Here is a 20,294-nt window from a genome sequence, read left to right on the forward strand (position 1 = left end):
GTGGCGGGAATAAGAATCACACTAACCGATCAATGTTTAATCGCAAGAAAATGGCGTCCATCCATGGCTGGAGCTGGAGCTGTGACCGGAAGTGGAATGGAAAGAAAGGAAAAAAGGCTACGGATTCCAGCTGCCATGGGTGAGAATCGATGCGAGTCTTCTCTTCCTCCCCCGTCGCTTTGTGCGGTTGTTAGGCGGGATGCAGAGCCGAGCTGTGGCTAATCCAATCATGGCGGGTTGGGTCGTCCTCGTCGTCTTGCTGCCTCTCCGATCCTTTCGTTGTCGATGTCAACTCCTCTCCCTCTTTTCTTTTCGGGTTGCTTTGCATCTTGTCGCCATGGCCATGGCCATGCTGAGCTGAGGTGAGAGGCCCATTTACAGATTCTGCAAAGTGGAGGCCCAAATATGCGCGGCCCGGCCCACCAAGACGGTCAAAGCGGCGAGAGCTGAGCGGAGCCGAGCTGCCCTAGCGCTCGTCTCTCTCGCCTTTGCGTCCGGTCCAGCCGCCGCCGGCGACGCCGTCTTGCCGTCGCGGCGCCTAAGGGATCAAGGTATCCTTTCTGCTAGCTGGTTTCCTTCTTCTATATGTCGGAATTGATACACCCGTCCGATGCTCTAGGGTTTTGCACTTCTCAGGATGATTTTCTCGTCCAGGATCTTGTTCGTTGAGTTGGCGTGTGTATGAGCATCCCTTTTGATTGCTGTGATGTCAAATTGTTTTCTTGTGACATCTAGGGTTTGTTCCTGTGACTGTTTGTGCAAGCCTAAGGCCTCCTGTAGACATACAAGATACAACCTTGTGTTCTGAAAGATTTGTTCATGATGTGGGGTATCATTGGGCCGTCATATTGTATGTTTTTTTAATCAAATTTGGCGAATCTTTTTCAGGCATTTAAACTTGTTTCCACTCTGCATTCAAGAACCAAGAAAGGCGTCAACTTCTTATACAGTTGAACTGAAAAACAAGAGAAAGTTCATTTAAATGCAGCTGCTTAAAACCCCACAACTTTAACTTTGTTTATTTTTTGCATCGACATGCTTGCTTATAGAATATAAAAATGCTCAACAGTATTCACAAAATGGTAAGCAATGCCTTCAAGCAGTTATGCCATTCCCTTGTTCTGGTTTGAGCCACCAGAAGTTTTGCTGATTTTTACACTTTCTCAACCATTGTAATAATTTTTCCATACCTGCTGCTACACAGCCAAATTCCAACAAAACCTGTTCACATTGAGCTGCAAATTCTGTTGCCAGGTTCAGAATCGATGGCAGATCAAACAGCTACTGCGGCAAATCTTGATTCAAGAGTGAAAGCAAAGCTGGTTCTTGGGGCAGAATCATTTTCAATCAGTTCCGACTCTGGCATCCTATCGGAGCAGCTGGCTGCTATGAAGGAGAAGAGCATGGAGATCCTAAAAGCCTACATCACCAAGCATAATGCTCCCACTGATGTCCCTGATGAACCCATCGAGGGCTTATCTGATGACGAAGGCGACGCACCTGGTAACAACCCACCAAAGAAATCTAAGAAGCACAAGTGATCATCCAATTGTAATTGAAACGGAAATGGAAATGAAGTGATCATTCTATCGTTGGATTCATCGTGCTTAGAATCTGTCAGAAAATATCTGCTTGTGTGAGGCTGAACAATGTGTATTTCTCCAGCTAGATGCACATCTGCTCATGTATTAGATGTATTATTACTTGAGGGGTACTTGTGGATTCCAGCACAAGAAATTCAGGCAACTGCATGTGCTATCATGAATATTCAATCACTTGTTCGTGCTACTCAACAAAACTCTGAACCCAGTGCGCAGGACTGTGTTACAGACTTAATAAAGCCTGGAGTCAAGTAGGAGAAGATAGTACAAGGTTAAAACGAAAGGAGGACAGATGACATACTTCCTTCTACAAAACAAATTGTTTGGTTGGTTTTGCTCATCTGTACATTCAACAGAGCTAACAGTGCTAAAATGCTTTTAAGAATCACATTTCTTTTTTTTACATAAGACAGATACAGAGAGTGCTAAACCCTGTTCTTTAACTTTGATTTGTTCATCATCTTTGGTGTCGTCCTACCCTCTCGTTGAACATATGGAAAGCACGAGGACCTCCGGATTAAGACATTTTAGCCCCATTCGTCAGAGGCTCAGACTATGCAGAAGTGGGAAGGCATGCTTGTAACTTGTTTCAATTCTGTATTTGCAATATTGTCCCTCGGTCAGAATGCACAAGTCAGGTATTCAAGGCCTAGACCAGGCATACCATTTCCTCAGTAGCATTTTGTCTGATTTCTGCTTTGCACTACTCAGAAATGTGAGCAACACTGCCACCATTTTGGCCATCACTTGGTGTAACACGACGAAGTTCATTGAGGACCTCAGTAAAATCATCTGGTGGGGGGCATGAGAATTCAAGGATCTTTCCTGAATGAGGATGCTTGAATCTGAAAAGGAACAAGGTCACACTCGAATGTGAGAAAAATATGAACCCAAATGCATTACAGATAATACCTACCCAAGCAATGCGGCATGGAGACATGGCCTGTCTATCTTTGCTATCAGATTTGAAAGATCACAATGATATCTTGAAGAAGTTCTGGGTCTCAAAAGTGACAGTGCCATGCTTTTGGTACCTCCATATGTTTCGTCACCAAGAAGGGGAATTCCAAGGTACTTTGCATGTGCTCGGATCTAAAAAATAATAGTTACAGGTTCATCAAAAAGATAAAAAAACGTATCCTTGAATAGGATTTCTTAATAGTTAGGGAATAAGAAGTATAGCAAATACATATCAAATTTTAGCTGTTGCTTATAATCCTTTGTATTTCTATTTCAAGGAGATGTAGCTAAATAAGATGTATACCTATCCAAGATGCAAATTCTCTTAATAAATAAAATAACATGAGAGTACTGGGATATTGTGGAATGTAATAACCTGGTGAGTGCGCCCTGTCTCCAATTTCCACTCCACCAATGCTGATCCACCACCAGCAAAGACCTCCCTTACTTTATACCTGTAGAATCTCTTGAGATTAAACCATCTACTAAGAAAGCCTAACATGGCTGCTTCGCATATTTTTATTTAAAAGCGAAGCTCTTCTAGATCAACAAGTTTGTCTACATACATCTACAAATACAACCACCTAGCAGTATGAATTGCAAACCAAAATCGCTGTATCCAGATGAACCAGTGTGAAACTGTGAACAAGGAGCTTTTCTTTTTCCTTTCTAAATTCAGGTGGTTATAACTGGAGTAAGCATATTTGCTTTATTTCAACTGTTTCAGCCAAAATTTCCCTTTATCATTCCTTAGTCCTAGCATTAATTCCTGGGAAAGGATAAATTGAACATTTGTCTCCTGTAACCCATATACTGTTCAGTATAGTAATAAACATCTCCACATAAATAACACTCTTCCTACACTTTAAATAATGCTTAGCTCTAGTTTCTCAATTTTATCATAATATTGCACATTTGCACTGATATGCAAATTTTAAATTCTTGATTAGTTAGCTATTAAGCTTAGTCAATACCTGAGAATAATTATATTCAAGCCAAATGGCAGTGGAGAGGCATTATACATGGAACCACAGCGTTAAAAGGCACAAGTGAAAAACATGAATCACCTACTAGCGGCATGTCGTGCATATCTATGGCCTGATCCAGGAGTGGCGATCATACGGATCCGATTGTTAGGATCACGAGCTATAGGAACTTCAATCCTGCCAGAATTCGGATTTGGTGCACCACAAGTAAGACTGATGTACACTCTACGTATTGTATGCAGCTTGAATTGTTCTGCTAATTGTGCATGAGAATGCTCATCCTGTTAACAAGGGGAGAGTTCACAAAGTCTTAATGCTAACTTGGTAGCAACAAAGGAATTTCCATTCAATGCAGTGACCATCGAATTCCATAAATTATGTTCTACTATAACTTTTACAAAAGGAAATGAGTGTTCTGTTTTGGGTTAGGATGAACCAGGCAGTACCTTAGCTACAACGAGAAGTCCACTTGTACCCTTATCAAGCCTATGCACGATACCAGGACGCACAAGAGCTTCACGGACTTCTGAACTTACTTCACCAGTAGTAAATTGATCAACGTGAAACACATCAATGTCATCGTCTGAAGAATCAGGGCATTCATCATCAGTTGAATTACGTGCTAAACATGTAAAGGTTGAAATCTTGCAATGGTGAAGTATAGCATTGACTAAGGTGCCATTTGCATTTCCTGGTGCTGGGTGAACAACCTAAAAGTCACAACAAACAAGTATCAGTAGCAGGAGCAAATATTTCGTCCATGGACTAAAAATTCAAAACAAGAGTTTAAAAATTAAACAGATGAGAAGTGAAATGCCTCAATAACGAAAGATAAAAAGTAGCGGCACTCCAAAAATCTCTTATTGGTTGTAACAGCATATTATTAGCCAAAAAGAAGAAGAAAGACTAGAATGTTAAGACTACAGATTTGCAGCTATGAGCCTATGACTTATGGGACCTGCAATTGTTAGGAATGTTAAGGCCTTGTTTAGTTCCCAAAATTTTTTTCTAAAAACATCACATCGGATTTTTGGACACCTAAATAAAACATTAAATATAGATGAACCAAAAAACTAATTGCACAGTTACGAAAGAAATCTTCATACGAATCTTTTGAGCCTAATTAGTCCATGATTAGCCATAAGTGCTACAGTAACCAACATGTGCTAATGACGGATTAATTAGGCTCAAAAGATTCGTCTCGCGGTTTCTAGGCTAGCCGTGAAATTCGTTTTTTCATTCGTATCCGAAAACCCCTTCCGACATCCGGTCAAATATTTGACGTGACACTTCTCCTAAAAATTTTCTCAATCTAAACACCACCTAAGACTATTTGTCACAGAAGAAAGCAGACTCGAGAGCTCCAGTATTGTAAAGCACGGCTACTGGTTGATGCTTGGAGCAAAGCAAACAAGAAATAAGAACCGCGTAACCAAAGCTTACACTCGAGTATCACTGCTATCTGGTGAAAATAAAAAAGAATTACAAGAAATGGCGCATACCATATGAGCCGGCTTGTTCACAACAAGAAGATGCTGATCCTCATAAACAATGTCCAGTGGGATGTCCTCTGGCTCTGCTCTTAGAGGCTGTAGCTCCGACACCGTGCAGCTGACCATGTCTCCACCTTTCACCATATGTGAAACCTACAATACGCAATGCAAAGCGAATCAGCTTAAAAATACCAGCAATTATAAACAAACAGATAGTTATTGACATGTATTTCCAACTGCTACTACTTCACCATCTGGTGGTTGCAATTGGAAAGATTTGTGCCATGTGTTGTGCAAAACTGCAAATCTTTACTCTATACAGTCTCCAGAACACTAAGTTGTAGGGTTTAATATAGCAACTAATATGTGCAAATTGCTCAAGAAACCATTTAATGTTGAAGTGATAGAAAGATCAAAGCTTTACAGGAAACGAATGGGATTTCGGGGAGACCGTGACACCTTGGAGACGGGCCGGCCATTGACGGCGACGAGGCCGGCGCGGATGCTCGCCTGAACACGAGCGCGGCTGACGCCTCCGCCGCCGAGCCTTGAGGAGATCCACGCATCGATACGCGAGCGGCCCTCTCCGGCTGGCACGGCCTCCTCCAGGCGCGTCCCGCCGTGGCCTCCCCTCCGGCTCGACGCCGCCTCGGCGTTCGCGTCGGAGGATATGCATCTCGCCTGCGAAGCCCTTAGGAAACGGGCGCCGTTCTTCCGGCGGCGCAGCAGGGCGGATAGGGCTGTCGCGATCGCCGGCGGCGACGGCGCCGCCGTGGCCGCCATGGAGAGGGAAGTCAAGTGGAGAGCGAAGAGACGAGAGAGAGAGAGAGAGATGGATAATGTTTTGGTTAATGGGCCACATTTATTTTGAGATGGGCCGTGCTGGGCCTCCATTTACTCCCACACCAAAAGGGCCCATGGCCCTTATTTTTCTTTTCTTTTAAAAAAATAACATGCCCTGCTACAGTTTACTGTTTACACCATGGAATGGCTAAAAATAAATTGTGATATTCTGGACAGCATGATATAATTTTCTAGTTCTTAGGAAAATCATTTATGATGATATATAGAAGCAAAAAATTTGCTGGTTTTATTTTCCCACTGAAATTAAAACTCAAAATATTTATATACATATTAAATGTGAACTAATCAATTGGTAGTGTTTCATTATGATTTGGGTGCCGTAGAGAACTGGTTACTCCTACACCCAAAATTAAAACCAATTTCATAGTCCAAAGTTGTCAACATCCATACATCTATTGTACATTTGCAGTAGCATAGTTTATGTACTCGACTTGTGCACATCTTGGTTCTTGTTACCCACCAATCACACACCATGATTATGAGGCATTTAATTTGTAATGATCCATCCTGAAAAGAAAAAAAAAGGATAACTAAAATTCAATGTGATGGGCCCAATCATTAAAGCAGTAGGCCCCATTACCATAACTCGCTGGCTCAGATGTACAATGAAAAATTGGGGATTGACACTGTAGATAATAAATTTGCCCATGCTTTCTTTTATTGGGACAATAGCGTGGATCGACGTGATCTCTCATAGATCCTTTCCTAATTTTTTTAAAAAAATTATGTGCACGATAAATTTAAGAACTGTGTTCTTTTATGCATGCTTTTATAATTTATAATCCCTCTGTTTTTTTATGTTTGATACCACTTAGTTTTGGAACCGCGTTTAGGGGTGTTTGGGACATGGACTAAATTAATGTTTGGATATTTATTATAAATAGTAAACGTAGACGGTTAATAAAACTCATCTGTAATCTTGGACTAATTCACGAGACGAATCTATTGAGCCTAATTAATTCATGATTAGCCTATATGATGCTATAGTAAACATGTTCTAATTCGTCTCGAACATTAGCTCTCGTTTATGAAATTAGTTTTTTATTAGTCTATGTTTAATATTTCAAATTAGTGTCTAAACATCTGATGTGACATGGGGCTAAAAGTCCCATCTAAACAACCCCTAATTATTTGTCTTACTTAAAACATGCAATTATCATGATATGTTTTATTATTAAAGAACTTTCAAGCATGGCTTGTAATTTTATAATTTTATAAAAAAACAAATAAGACTAATTAAATTTATGTCAAAAGGTTAAAAACAAAGTAAAACAAAGGGAATACCTTTTTATTGGGAATAATTGATTCGATATGGTTTTTATGGTAACTAGTGCTGTAATTAAATGAAAATTACATCTACCGCAATTTATAGCCGAATTAAATTAACTGCATACGATGGATGATCACTTATTGCATGTGATATTTTTGATCTTTATGTTATTTTTTGAGTGGCAGATCGATCGATCGGATTGCACGTGACGTGATATTTTGGTACGTGAACAATTCACGCACCGCTCTCGTACGTACGTACTATCTTTATTTATTTCAGTTCACGGGCTGCGTGCGCCTAATGGGTGGGTGGGTCAACCCATAGTTTTCATTGATCCCACACATATTAAAACGTAAGCATTTATTCATGTTTATTTTTCAGACAAAAAAATAAGATGAAAAAGTTTATGCCACAATGAGAATAGATATTTTATAGCTGAAGAGAAAGATATTCACCAAAATGATAAACCCTCTATGTAAAAGAATTAAATTCAATTATCAAATAATTAAAATATACTCCGTATATATGAACTCTCATGTAATCCACGTCAGCAACGAGAATATATTTTATAGTGATACGTATAAATGTATAATTAGGTATGGTTTCTTTATTAATACAATAAAATATTTTTATTACACTACTTTTATTTTCATCTACTCTCATGCAACAACGTTTTCTTTAATAAATACTAAGAGTTGACTCTAAGCCAGTGTTATGCATGGTAACGACTTTTCTCTCGTCTTACCTCTATTTTCTCCATGCCACCAAATTTGCTTACGTGATAACTAATAGAGTCAGTTAATAAACACCTTTGTATGTGCCCTTAGCTTCTGAGAATATGGAATTACAGAATCAATATGAACTAGAAACCAGAAGTTGGAAAACCTAGTTTTTCTAGATTTTAAAAAACTAGCTTCTCACCGACTATTTTTTTAAGAATCTTAAGCTCCCTAAATAAGACATAAAATAAACAAACACTGTACATTCATTTTAAGCAATAGCTGTTTGTAATTGACCTATTTAAATATGGTCAAAATTGACGGCGTTGATGGTCGCAACAAGAGTACGTAGTGACTGAAACCCTTCACCAAAACACACTCTACCAGCAGCTAGCCATCATAGACAAGTCGTACGTTACAGCTCTTTTTTCGGCTAATAGATATACAGCAATACATGCGCCGTGCGTGGAATTCATACACACACGTACTTACGTACGTACATACATACATGTACGTACGTATGTATTAGAATTTTGGCTTTAATGGGTGAAATCATTTCCTAGGATGTTTTTCAGTTTTCACGAGCTACGACAACATAATAACATATTGGCACTATTTTATATATGCTACTATCTCCGTCCCATAATAGTCTCATTTTTCGTTTTTCTGTGTCCAACGTTTGACCATTCGTTTTATTTGAAATATTTTTGCGATTAATATTTTTTATTATTACTAGATAATAAAATATGAATAGTACTTTATACGTGACTAATTTTTTTTGATTTTTGCACAAATTTTTCAAATAACACGAATGGTCAAACGTTGGACACGGAAAAACGAAAAATGAGGTTATTATGGGACGGAGGTAGTATATATGTTTTTTTTATTAAACATCTTTGACCATTTGTCATATTTAACACATTGTATAATTATTAATTATTTTGTTATGATTTGATTTATTACTATAAACACTTATAACTTATAATTTTATATATTTGGATAAAAGTTATAAATAAGACGAACGATTAAATTCAAAAGTCAACGGTATCAAATAAAAAAGGCAAAGGGAGTACATGGTTGGATTTCTTATTCACATCTACTCCTTTTAATTATGACGATTTTATTGATTTACGCATCGATGTGTAGGCATTCCGTGGGCATTTAATTATCATGCAAATTAAGAATTTAACCACCATATTTACACTAAAAAAACAAAAACTCAGCTTGTTAAAGAAACGACCAATTAGATCTCATGCTAGCTCCATGCTCAATCTGTACTCTCTCACCTCATTTACATTCATAATATATATAATAAAACTTGTTCATGAATTCGATCCATTTGCATTTTCCATTTATCTAGCATACACAATTCTCCTAGAAGTTCACAACAACATTTCTCCTCATGTACAAATTCTTGAAATTTATGCCAAATTAAGCTCTTCAAGTGCGTGTGTAGGTTCAAATTCAATACAGAGACATGATCAGTTGCTGCATACTAAACCCTACGTATAGATTATATATATGCATGCACTGTCCAGATCAGGGTTTGCATAGTGCATATATGTGTCACGAGAATATATCACTGTATCAGCTAACTGTGTGTAAAGGGGCTGTGTACCCCAGTTGCCGACAATGCAACATAATGGCTACTAATAGACGGGTTGCTCTGCAATTAAACTCACCAACTTTTAACTAGTCGGTCACATAAAAATCATGTTATAATTTATATATATGCTGGTGATAAAAATATCATTATTAGATTTATCATGAGAATTATTATTTTTAGTATAATTAGAAACATATCCATATAAATTAAAATTACTTTCTTTTTAAAAGGCATGCATGGCGATATAATTGCGGCGATGGATTTAAGTCTTAGGTTTTCAGATCACTCAGAATCCATGTTGACCCATCTAGAGAGTCTACAAATATACACTAAAAAGCATGCAATAGACTCTATCAACCCCATATTTTTGCTTTTGGTCATGTTTATGAGATAAATTTTGATTTTTTAGCTTTAAATTTAAAATAAAATTTAGGATTTTTTTGTTATAGTTTATTTTGCAGTTTTAAGTTTTAGATCACACAGAATAGTTTTCAATTGCAAATATATATTGTAAGTACATATGCTTAATTTGTATATTTATATGAAATATGCATTCATGCAAATATGCAATGAATCAATATATATCAATAATGACGTATGCATGCATATACATATGTGCGTGTTAATTAATTGGCAACAGCAAGACAGGCATGTCATCACTTTCATGTACCTGACGGCCGCAGTAGGAGTGGAAGCCAGCTACTTATTAGCCTCCAAGTACGTGCTGCTGTGCCTCGGTCGGTCACTCGCTCCAAACCCCCTCGTAGATGGCAAAAATTTTTTGGAGAAATTTCATGTCAGGTATTTGATCTGATGTTTAAAGGGGTTTTTGAACACGAATGAAAAAACGAATTTTACGGTTAGCCTAGAAGCCGCGAGACGAATCTTTTGAGCCTAATTAATCCGTCATTAGCATATATTGGTTATTGTAGCGCTTATAGCTAATTATGGACTAATTAGACTCAAAAGATTCATCTTAAGATTTCTTCCGTAACTGTGTAATTAGTTTTTTGTTTCCTCTATGTTTAATGCTTTATTTAGGTGTCTAAAAATTCATGTGATGTTTTTGAAAAAAACTTTTTAGGAACTTAACATGCCTAAACCCTAGCTTATACTCCACTACGAGTAGTATAGTTAGTTTGTATGTATCTGCATTATCTAGTTCTGTATTTGGATGATAGCGGCACTAGTACAGAACATCGTATTTATGTCAGATTGTAATACATATTTGTAATGGGTACAGATCCGACCCAAAATCTCCGGCACCGATGACACATACTTATCGCCCTGACACAAATAAATAGGAAAAAGAGAAAAAAAAAAGTCGCCTCGTCTCGATTCATTGAGCCAATATTCGAGCTGCAAACGTGGTTGCACCCACGGTTTCATTTATCGCAAAGTTATTCTAAACCACTCCTGGGTGGAGGCATGATAATCACGATTATTACACGAAAATCGTGCAAATTCAAAAAATATCGTCACGGTTTTTGCATTCATATCCCGAGCCGTTACTGACGTGAAACATCCGTAATTGGTGAATTGCCGATACTGATAAATCACCTCATTAGTGATCAAAATTCTGTGACGGGATGGTTGAGCCGTTAGTGATGAAGAGGTTTGTGCTAGTGATAAATTGATATGATCTTGTCTTCTTAAGGTACTCTTTTGGCTGTGTGAATGCACTGGAGGCGTGAACAGCTATATATAATAGTATTTCTTCATAAAACTCTTTCTTGTATCTTTATCTTTCTATTATCTTTATAAAGGTGTATGTATATGCATGCATGCATTTGTTAAAAAAATAGCAGTGGTCAAATTTAAAATCGCATATTGGGGTTAACACGTCGAGATATATTATCTTATATATATATATATATATATATATATATATTTATATATTTATTCTAGTTGGCATTCATAAGAAGAGGAGAGAGCATACTCCCCTAAACACACCCCAAAAAAGACTTTTCCTTGTTTCCTGTGTAGTATATATATGAACCGATCTCGAATACATCAATTGGTCATTAACTCAAAGGTTCATATAAAATTTATATAGAATGTCTCAAAAGACATAAATTTCGAAGAAAAAAAATAGCATTAGATCAAACCTCTTGAAAAGGTCCCTCCTATACATTTGGGATATTTAATCATTGTCGCTCACTCGCTCTTATACGTGAAATTTAACCGATGTATCTAATCAATATGTCATAGACAAAGAGGCCGTTAAATGGTTGAACGAGTGAACGTAGCAGTGACAAATAATTGAATGCCCTATTTTATATATATTTTAGAATTATCTATTTTACTCTTACATTTCTATTGAAGTCATAGTACTTTTTACAGCCATGTATTTTAAAGAGGACCTAAAATTAGTTGGTGTAGGCGTAGCCAGCCAGGTAAAATGCACATAACACAGGGACTATAGTATATACGTACGTGCTCTATACGGAGGGGAAAATATCTGTACCTGGTCCTGCAGTAGGATTGGGGCCGTGGGTGGGTCATATACACATTGATCTGCATACCATGATTAATCATCCATTTTAATTACTTAACTTACTCCTCCCTATATTTATCTATTTACTCCCATCCCATGCAGATGCAGCACGGGACAGACAGGATACCGTAATTATTATTTGGGAGTTTTAGGGTCATTAAGAGAGTTATTCGAGATATTAAATCTCAAGTGCAAAATTTCCGCCTCTAGTTTTACATTAAAATTTAGCATAAGATATATTTTCAAGTATGATAAAATTATTCTTATTAACTACGCCCTCTAGTGTTTTTATTCGACGTCGTTAGCTTTGGGTACATGTTTGATCATTTATCTTATTAAAAAATATATAATTAATAATTATTTTATTATGATTTAATTTATTATAAATAACCTCATAATTTTATCTACGTATAAAATTTTAAGTAAAATGAACAATCAAACAAATTTAAAAAGTTAGTCACGTAAAATAAAAATATCGGAGAGTACTGCCGTAACTTGCTACTACCTCACTTCCTACTAGCCGTCCGAATCCTCCTCGTCGTCTTCATAATATCCATGTATCTGGTCGATGATGCACATGCATTGTGTTGTGGTGCGTCAGATCAGTGAAGTGATGAGCTAAATTGAGCTAGCTACTGAAGTGATGAGGACGAGCATGAGGAAGAGCAAGAGCAAGAGCAATCTCCCCACGGCGAGCGAGAACGGAACGTAGGAGAGATTAGACCTGACCAACCAAACCCATTCGTCTTCTTTCTCCTCTCGATCTCCTCTCCTTTAATGCACCGGTGCCGAGTTAGTTGGCGCCATAAATTCTTCACTTCCTTCCTCTCCTTTCTTTCTTTCTTTCTCCTTGCTTCTTCTTCACTTCTTGCGTGCGTCGTCGTCGTCCTCCTCGAGATCTCCAACTAACCCCACCCCACCCCACCCCACCCGAAATTCACCGCCGGCGGCGTCTCTGATCGATCGAGCTAGCTAGCTGTTGCGTCGTTGCTTCTGACCGAGCTAGTGCTGGTGCTGGCCGCCGCATGGATCCGTCGGGCGCCTTCTTCCACGCGGCTCCCCGGAGCGGCTCCAATGTCTCTCTCTCGTCGCTGGCCAGGACGGCCGGGGGGAGGAGGATGATCCACAGGGTCTTCCGCGGCGTCATCACCTTCATCTTCGCCATAGGTACGTCTGTCTACCTCTCTCTCTCTCTCTCTCTCTCTCTCTCTCTCCTGCTACTGCTTGTGCTAACCTCTCCTCTTTGATTAGATTAATTTGTTTCTTCTCTCTCGGCTACTGATTTGTTTTTTTGCTGCTGCTGCCTTGCTCTGATCTACACCATGTTGGTGTTCATCTTTTCGATCCGGGTTTATTTCGGCATAATTTCATCTTGTTCACGACCTTGAGTGTCTCGTTTCCCCTTTTGTCGCCATCAGGTTTTCCCTTCCATTTCCATTTCTTGGTCTAACTGTCGTCTAAGAAGAGAAGAGTGATATTCTTTTATGTAGGTTGCATCACAAAACTTGACCTCATTTTTTGTTCTCTTTCTTTCTTTCTTGATGAATTTTGTGGATGAATCTTCAAAGCCATCTCTGTATTTTTTTTCCCCTTTCAGGTAGTATATACTGCTTTTCTTCGCTCAACGAAAGTACAGATTTTGTTGTTGCCGTTGTCGGCAGTGTTGATTTGCATACTGTTCGTTCAATGCAATCAAGTGCAAAGTAACATATGTACAGATGGGTTCTTGCACTACCTAAACCACAATATTTCTGAACTATCTGCAATATTTTCCAAAGTGTGAGATCTTTGTCTCATTTGTGTATTGATCTCTGTTTGTTCAAGCTTCAAGCTTGTAACTTAAAAATCAAAAAGCTTGAAGCTAGCTTTAACTGGAAAGCTGTCGTGGTAGCTATGATCTCTGAATATTAACATGTGTTGTGCCTGCAGCTGGACTGTTTCTTGGAGCAGTCACCGGCGGGCTGATCGGCCTGGCCACCGAGAGCGGCCTCTTCCGCGGCACCGGGATCGGCGCCATCACCGGAGCCCTCGTCTCCATCGAGGTCGTCGACTCGTCCATCCGGGTGTGGCGATCCCGGCGATCCGGGATCTCGAGCATCTGCTATGTGGTGAGCACAATGATACCAGGATTTTTCTTGATGCCGGCAGCTGAGCTGGAGTAGCTTGGAGTAGGAGAGCAACTCATAGCTGCACGCTTGCTTGCCTCAACTACTGAACTTCCTTGTCTGTATTCAGTGTGCGTTTGCTTAATTTATAAGAACGACTAGTACTTGTGTTTATTCTGCTGGCTAATGACGTCCTCATGCTGCTGTTCATGGCCTTCACAACCCTTAAACCACACCTGCTTATGTTTATTTTAACCAGGAGTCAAGACTAACTTCCTTTATTTATGATGATAGAATCAGTTGTCAAAACCTTGCTGTCTAGGAAGTTCAGATAATCATTTCTTTTTCCAAAAAAAAAAAAGTTCAGATGATGTTTTCCGAAGCAGTCGGGCATTCTTTAGAGTCTAATTAACTTGCTCATGTATTTTCAGTGTCATTTTTGAAAGAAAAAAAAAGGAACTCCTAGGTAGATTGTGCAACAAATTTCAGCACGAATGGCATCTCTCAACATCTCTTCTGCTTCATCTGTCATATGCATACACTTTTTACTGAAATTTCTGTTGGCCAATTGAAACTAACGCAAATCTTTCTGTGCGAAATGTAGCTTAATGTGATATACAGCCTCCTCACCGGCAGGCTTGTACGCGAGAAGGTCGACCCGGCAGTGCAGCGGGTTGTCCGGAGTCAGGTCAGTTGGTCGTCTCATGAATCTGCACACCTGCAAACTTACATGCTTTGTTTGATTCAGAAATATGCAGTACCTTCAGTCACAGATTTGTCTGACAAAATTCCCCTGAATTCAGATGAATGCAGTGGACTCATCGCCCTTCAGGGAGTCCCCTGACCTGTTCGAGATCGAGGGCACCAACGGCATGCCACGGGCGTCCATCGACAAGCTCCCGGAGGTCAGGATCACCGAGGAGTACAAGCGAAATGCCGTCGGTGACCTCTCTGGATGTTCAGTCTGCCTCCAGGTCTTGAAACTTTTCCTCCATTTCTCAAACTGAGCTTGCAGATTAACCAGTGTACCTTGCATGCATATCGATCACTCCCTCAAATTGCAGCAGTGTTCTTTCTCCTCTATTTCTGTGCCAAATCTTTGTATGAATGCCTATTGGTTGCTGAATTCTGTGAGTTCTGAAGCATTTTGCCCCTCCTGTTGCAGGATTTCCAGACAGGAGAGAAGGTGAGGAGCTTGCCGGATTGCTGGCATGTGTTCCACGTACCGTGCATCGACGGCTGGCTGATCAAGCATGGATCCTGCCCGCTGTGCCGGAGGAAGCTGTAGGTCGACGGCGGCGGCGGCGACGGCGACGACGTACTCACTGCATGCTCTAGGAGGAGGAGGAGGAGGAGGAGGAGGGTGCTCTCTGCTGCTGTGTGTGCTGCGATCGAGTTGTCCATCAGTGTTGCTGTTATTAGAGAAGAATGACTGACATCTATATATATAGAAATTAAACCCTTAATCTATAGAGCATTTTGTTTCTGGTTATATTGCTACATGCTCTGTCTTTTTGGTTGAACTATCTACTACTACTACATATATCTATATATGTATCTACTCCCTCCTTTCTCCTGATGTAACATACCTCTCAAAACTCTCTGGACCGGCTTGAGCTGATCTTCTCTGATGTAATATAATATATATATATATATATATACAATCATCTCTCTAAGGTAGACATTTCTGCTCTTTTGGGATCATTAAAGCTTGGTTAGTTACCCAAAAAGCTGAGTGGTTGAATAGAGGTTTTGCAAGTGACAGAAATGCATACAGCAGCAGTATAACAAGATCTGCGAGTCTGATGGGATGAACATGCCATGCCATACCAAAACGATAAGATAGACGGCACGCATGCATGCACACACACGTGTTGAATCAATCAAGAGTGCATCCAAATGTCATAACCAAAGCAAAAATATTCAAAGGATCTCACCCCTCATGAATCACCGTCATTATCTGTGACCAGTGCCATACTGCAGGATTGCAGAGGCACAGGCGCACAACTGATGAGATCTGATTCAGCTATCCTTCTTCAGAGTTGGCAAGTTCTTGCTGTATCCAAAGTGAATCTTGCCCAAGGGAAAACCAACAATGTACACAGTGGTCAATAAATAAGAGTGCATGTACAAGTCAAAAATATATATAGTAGTATACATAAAGTCCACAACATCAGCTAATTAAGTTACTCCTTTTTTGGCTTATTATTTCATATGCACTGGTGTTAAAATTTCCTGCGGTTGAACAAGACTTGCTTTTCAGCTGGAAAGATTGAGCTTTCCATGGAGCATCAGCAGCACAACACAATTGAACAGCTAAGCTATTCTTTTTAAGTCGATCTTGAAACATACATTACTATGATGCTGGGATTAAAGAGCTGGAGAAGAGCTTCTGTGTCTCTCCTTTTTTTTTCCTTCTTTACATCATTGAGGGAATGATCTTGGCCGAAATGACCGTAGTTTACCACAGGGGAAGCAAACCTTCTTCAGTCAGGTGTGTTGCCTCCACCGTGCATTCAGGGTCACATTTGTGATGCATAAGGTGCAAGTGTGTTGCTGCGCAGATTCACGCCGCCACCTCTTAAAGAAACAGAAGGGCCCCTGTAGGTGCTCGCCCTACTTACAAGGCTGGAGTCAAGGAAGACTACTATGACAGTTATGTCATCGTGGAAATGGCGGCGAACACCACGGTCAATCTTCTTGAGATCTGAGTATCTCATTTCTCTTTTCTTGGCTGCTTCTTGCAAAGCTGCCTTAATGAGCCTCCTAGCGCTTCCCTGAAAGATTTTAAAAAAAATGCAGATATCATCAGATTGTTTCACTTTTACCTTCGTGATCAACACCTGAAATGTCAGTTTAATCTTTATGCTCAGTGAGGGCTGGACAATAATAAGGTAAGCTAAGCTTCTGTGCTTGCAAGTAACAATAAAATTCAGCTCTAGTCCAGGTTATCATAGATATATCCACACGAGTCTATTTTCTATTGTGTGTGCAGTCATCTCATGGGTATGTACCTAAACCAATGCTATGGTACAAACTGCTGTACAGTGCATGTTTTTTTTTCTGAAAGCTTCAGAAATAAATCTAGAGCCTCCTGCAATTGAGTCTTAATGTTGCTACATGAAAGGATCTGGATTGGCTGCAATAGGAAATCATGTCACTGAAACTACAAAATCATTAGCTCTGTGGTAGTAACTAAAGGAAAGTTAGTGGTTTCTTATGTTGGTGATATATGTCAAACCATAGAAATAGGATCTAGCACACTGATAACGACATGCATGGTTGCAGCAAAAAAAGCCAACCAACGCATCTAAATGTTTTGTCGTGCTAATTTATTTGCACAAAAGAAAGTGCTTACACTGCAAGGGTTACTGTGAACAATCTCAACAGCCTCTTGATTGGTTAAGTGCTCCCAGAGACCATCAGATGCAAATATGAGAAACTGATCATGTGGTTGTAGGGATTGCACACTAATTGATGGTTCTGAACTTAGTATGGGCTTATGAAAAGGTTCCCGAAGACGGAATTTTGCATACAAAGGTTCCCTGTTGAACTCTGATTTTTTAAGATAGGCATCACCAATTGATCTGCAAACCTGCAAAATACATAACAAATCAGAGGAAAAGCCAACAATCTTCGCTTGGACCTTGGAAGAAAACATAAATGAAGCAACAAGTATTGTCAAATTTGTTAACTGTACAATATAACTAATCGCATATTCGGCTGTCTTATATATGATGGAAGCCCAGTGAAGGGTGTGTCAGGCCCTGGAGAAGTGGGGAGTGCAGAATTGGAGGGCTATCCATCAAAAGTTTTTCACTAACAAATTCTTAGTTGAGTGATGACACGAAATTAAAATTGATCCATAGCAAATAAGCATCAAGTGTTGCTTCAACCAGCAGCTATCCGTACAATGAGAAAATGTCTCAATTAAGTAAATGACCTGGGCAAATATAGGAGTGATTCCACAATCATGAATCACTATCTAGAGGACAACTCTCATTAATGGGCAGAAGAATACTTTATTGTATTTATTTCCAAAGGTCTTACCATCTCAGATCTACTTCGTTTTGTCATTCAACTTAGCAAATGCAGATGAGATTAATTAGTTTATTACCATCCACAAGATGATGCCAATAATAGATTAAAATGGCAGATGCAAGTGGCAATATGGAAGTCCTTTGGTCGAGTATTTCTGTTGTTTTCTTTGATTTGGGTTGATCAAACTTTTTCAGAGCTAAAATAGTGCTCACAGTGATAGAGGACACACCTGAATTAGGCCTTTTACACGCCAAACGTTGTGCTTGAGAACAACAATGTGTTTATCTTCTGGGTGCATTGACTGCAATTCTTTTCTCATCGACTCAATGCTCACATTATGCTCTGCTGAGAGTTGGACAGCCAAAACTTCTCCAGTGGCTTTAACATGTCGACCTAAAACAACACGGGAATCCCCAACATTGGCAACATAAAGAATGCCACCACAGATTACACCAACCAGGCAGCATGAGCCAACAGCAGCTATTTGAGGCTTCACAGGCCATTGCTTTGTGACAACAGAGAAGAATCCATCTTCTGTAGCTTCATATGCTTTCTTCAGCACATCAGCAGACATTGAATTCTGTTCAGATGCAAACCCTGCAATAAAAACCATGGAGGAACGAAATGGTCATGGAATTGCTCTGAAACAGATGTGGATATAGACATAGTGTGCAAAATAATACAAGTGCAGACTATCAGTTAAAATTACTTTTCAGATTGTGGAAGAGGTGGTCGTTGATATAGCAAGCCGTTTCTGGGCCACCATGTCCATCGTAAACCCCAACGAATGTGCCATATGGGCCAGAATCAAGAAAGCTCAATGAACCTGACTCAATCTGGCATTGATCCTCAAGTAAGTTATTGGCCTGGACCACAGCCATAGAGAACTCCCCATTTACATGCTGTCCAGTGTCCTTATACCATAGAAGTCCATCCTGCCTACCGGCAGCATCTGAGCCGGCCCGGGCATGCTGGTTGGACGATGGTCTCCAGCATGCCCGAAACAAGTTCATCAATGCCACTATCATCCCTCATCAGTCATCCCACCACAGACGTCTTCGAGGCCGCTTCATCTGTGCTCTAAGAAAATGCAGCTTCACTCCTTGATGCACCAATGTTTTCCTTTATTCTGCAAAAAACCATGCATACATATATGAAACAGAAGTAGGGACTATTAATGAACTCAAGACTATTGCATAATTTGCATGCGCCTGATTTAGAAGCAATTCAAAGGATATCATCTTATTATTAATATTATTCCTTTCCTTTGGAGTATAATATGCTTTCTCTAACATCTAGTGTTATACAACCTAAAAGGCCAAAAAATCCAAGAAATATCCTTCCCAATAACAGTACGACCAGAAATATAATGAAATGATCACTTCTAGTTCAAACAAACTTGATTGTGTGTAACCAATACCCAGGGGCGGATCTATTGTGGGGGAACCCCCAAACTTTCTGGGAACAAGAAGAACCGGTTAATATCAAGCCAAATTAAGCCAGATCCAGAAGAGAACCTATCTATCTAGGGTTCATGACGCCATAAGAGAGCCAAAAAAAAAAAAAAGTAGAGCGCGCGGATGGATGGATGGATGGATGGATGGATGGGTGGATGCTCACCGAGGACGAGAGCGCCCCTGCTCGTGGGAGATCAGCGCAGGCGGCGGGGGGAGAGGCCCGTCCTGGGGCGCCGCAGGGAAGCCCGTCCTCGGCGGGCGGAGGGGGGAGAGCTCGCCGGCCGGCTGTCGCTGTCGCGTCGCGTCGCGTACGGGGAAAGAGGGGGACGGAGAGGAGAGGAGAGGAGAGAAGAGAAGAAAAGATGCGAGGGGAGGGGGGCAGTTTCATCTGGTTGCGACGAATAGTAGAAGGGAACACCCTGGGGGCATTTCCGTCTTTTCGGGTGGCGGAGCTCGTGCATTACGCGTTGCCTATGACAAGATTGATATTACCATAACTAATTCTATTGTTTTATTTCGTATATATTTCCTCCGTCGTACCATATAAGATTTTCTGATATCGTTAGATTAATATATATGCTAATAAATCTAGTCATATATATAATATGTATGCTAATAAATCTAGACAAACTTAAAAAGTTTTATAATATGAAATGATGTTAGTAGGTCATATTAACCGGCTTCGAAGATATTAA

At 39.8% G+C, this 20,294-nt stretch overlaps 4 protein-coding genes across 4 annotated transcripts; 2 read left to right on the forward strand and 2 right to left on the reverse strand.

Moving 5' to 3' along the window:
- Positions 1-451: 451 nt before the first annotated feature.
- Positions 452-1,567, forward strand: LOC102722776. The gene is made up of 2 exons (XM_006656435.3): positions 452-551; positions 1,255-1,567. Exon 2 carries the CDS (start codon positions 1,266-1,268, stop codon positions 1,539-1,541), a length of 276 nt encoding a protein of 91 aa, XP_006656498.1. The 5' UTR covers positions 452-551; positions 1,255-1,265; the 3' UTR covers positions 1,542-1,567.
- A 473-nt stretch (positions 1,568-2,040) lies between these two features.
- On the reverse strand, positions 2,041-5,830 carry LOC102722501 (RNA pseudouridine synthase 2, chloroplastic). The gene is made up of 7 exons (XM_006656434.1): positions 5,500-5,830; positions 5,050-5,193; positions 3,994-4,257; positions 3,629-3,828; positions 2,938-3,016; positions 2,518-2,693; positions 2,041-2,446 (listed from the first exon to the last, which is right to left on the reverse strand). The coding sequence occupies exons 1-7, from the start codon at positions 5,821-5,823 to the stop codon at positions 2,305-2,307; spliced, it is 1,329 nt and encodes a 442-aa protein (XP_006656497.1). The 5' UTR covers positions 5,824-5,830; the 3' UTR covers positions 2,041-2,304.
- A 7,086-nt stretch (positions 5,831-12,916) lies between these two features.
- On the forward strand, positions 12,917-15,762 carry LOC102723062 (NEP1-interacting protein-like 1). Its single transcript, XM_006656436.3, has 5 exons — positions 12,917-13,163; positions 13,926-14,104; positions 14,706-14,789; positions 14,905-15,075; positions 15,267-15,762. Exons 1-5 carry the CDS (start codon positions 13,022-13,024, stop codon positions 15,387-15,389), a joined length of 699 nt encoding a protein of 232 aa, XP_006656499.1. The 5' UTR covers positions 12,917-13,021; the 3' UTR covers positions 15,390-15,762.
- A 396-nt stretch (positions 15,763-16,158) lies between these two features.
- LOC102699513 (probable protein phosphatase 2C 60) lies at positions 16,159-19,922 on the reverse strand. The gene is made up of 5 exons (XM_006656437.3): positions 19,763-19,922; positions 18,852-19,271; positions 18,372-18,739; positions 17,460-17,696; positions 16,159-16,878 (listed from the first exon to the last, which is right to left on the reverse strand). The coding sequence occupies exons 2-5, from the start codon at positions 19,168-19,170 to the stop codon at positions 16,624-16,626; spliced, it is 1,179 nt and encodes a 392-aa protein (XP_006656500.1). The 5' UTR covers positions 19,171-19,271; positions 19,763-19,922; the 3' UTR covers positions 16,159-16,623.
- Positions 19,923-20,294: the final 372 nt, after the last annotated feature.

This window comes from Oryza brachyantha, chromosome 6 (genome assembly GCF_000231095.2).
Source record: "Oryza brachyantha chromosome 6, ObraRS2, whole genome shotgun sequence".
Taxonomy (NCBI): Eukaryota; Viridiplantae; Streptophyta; class Magnoliopsida; order Poales; family Poaceae; genus Oryza; species Oryza brachyantha.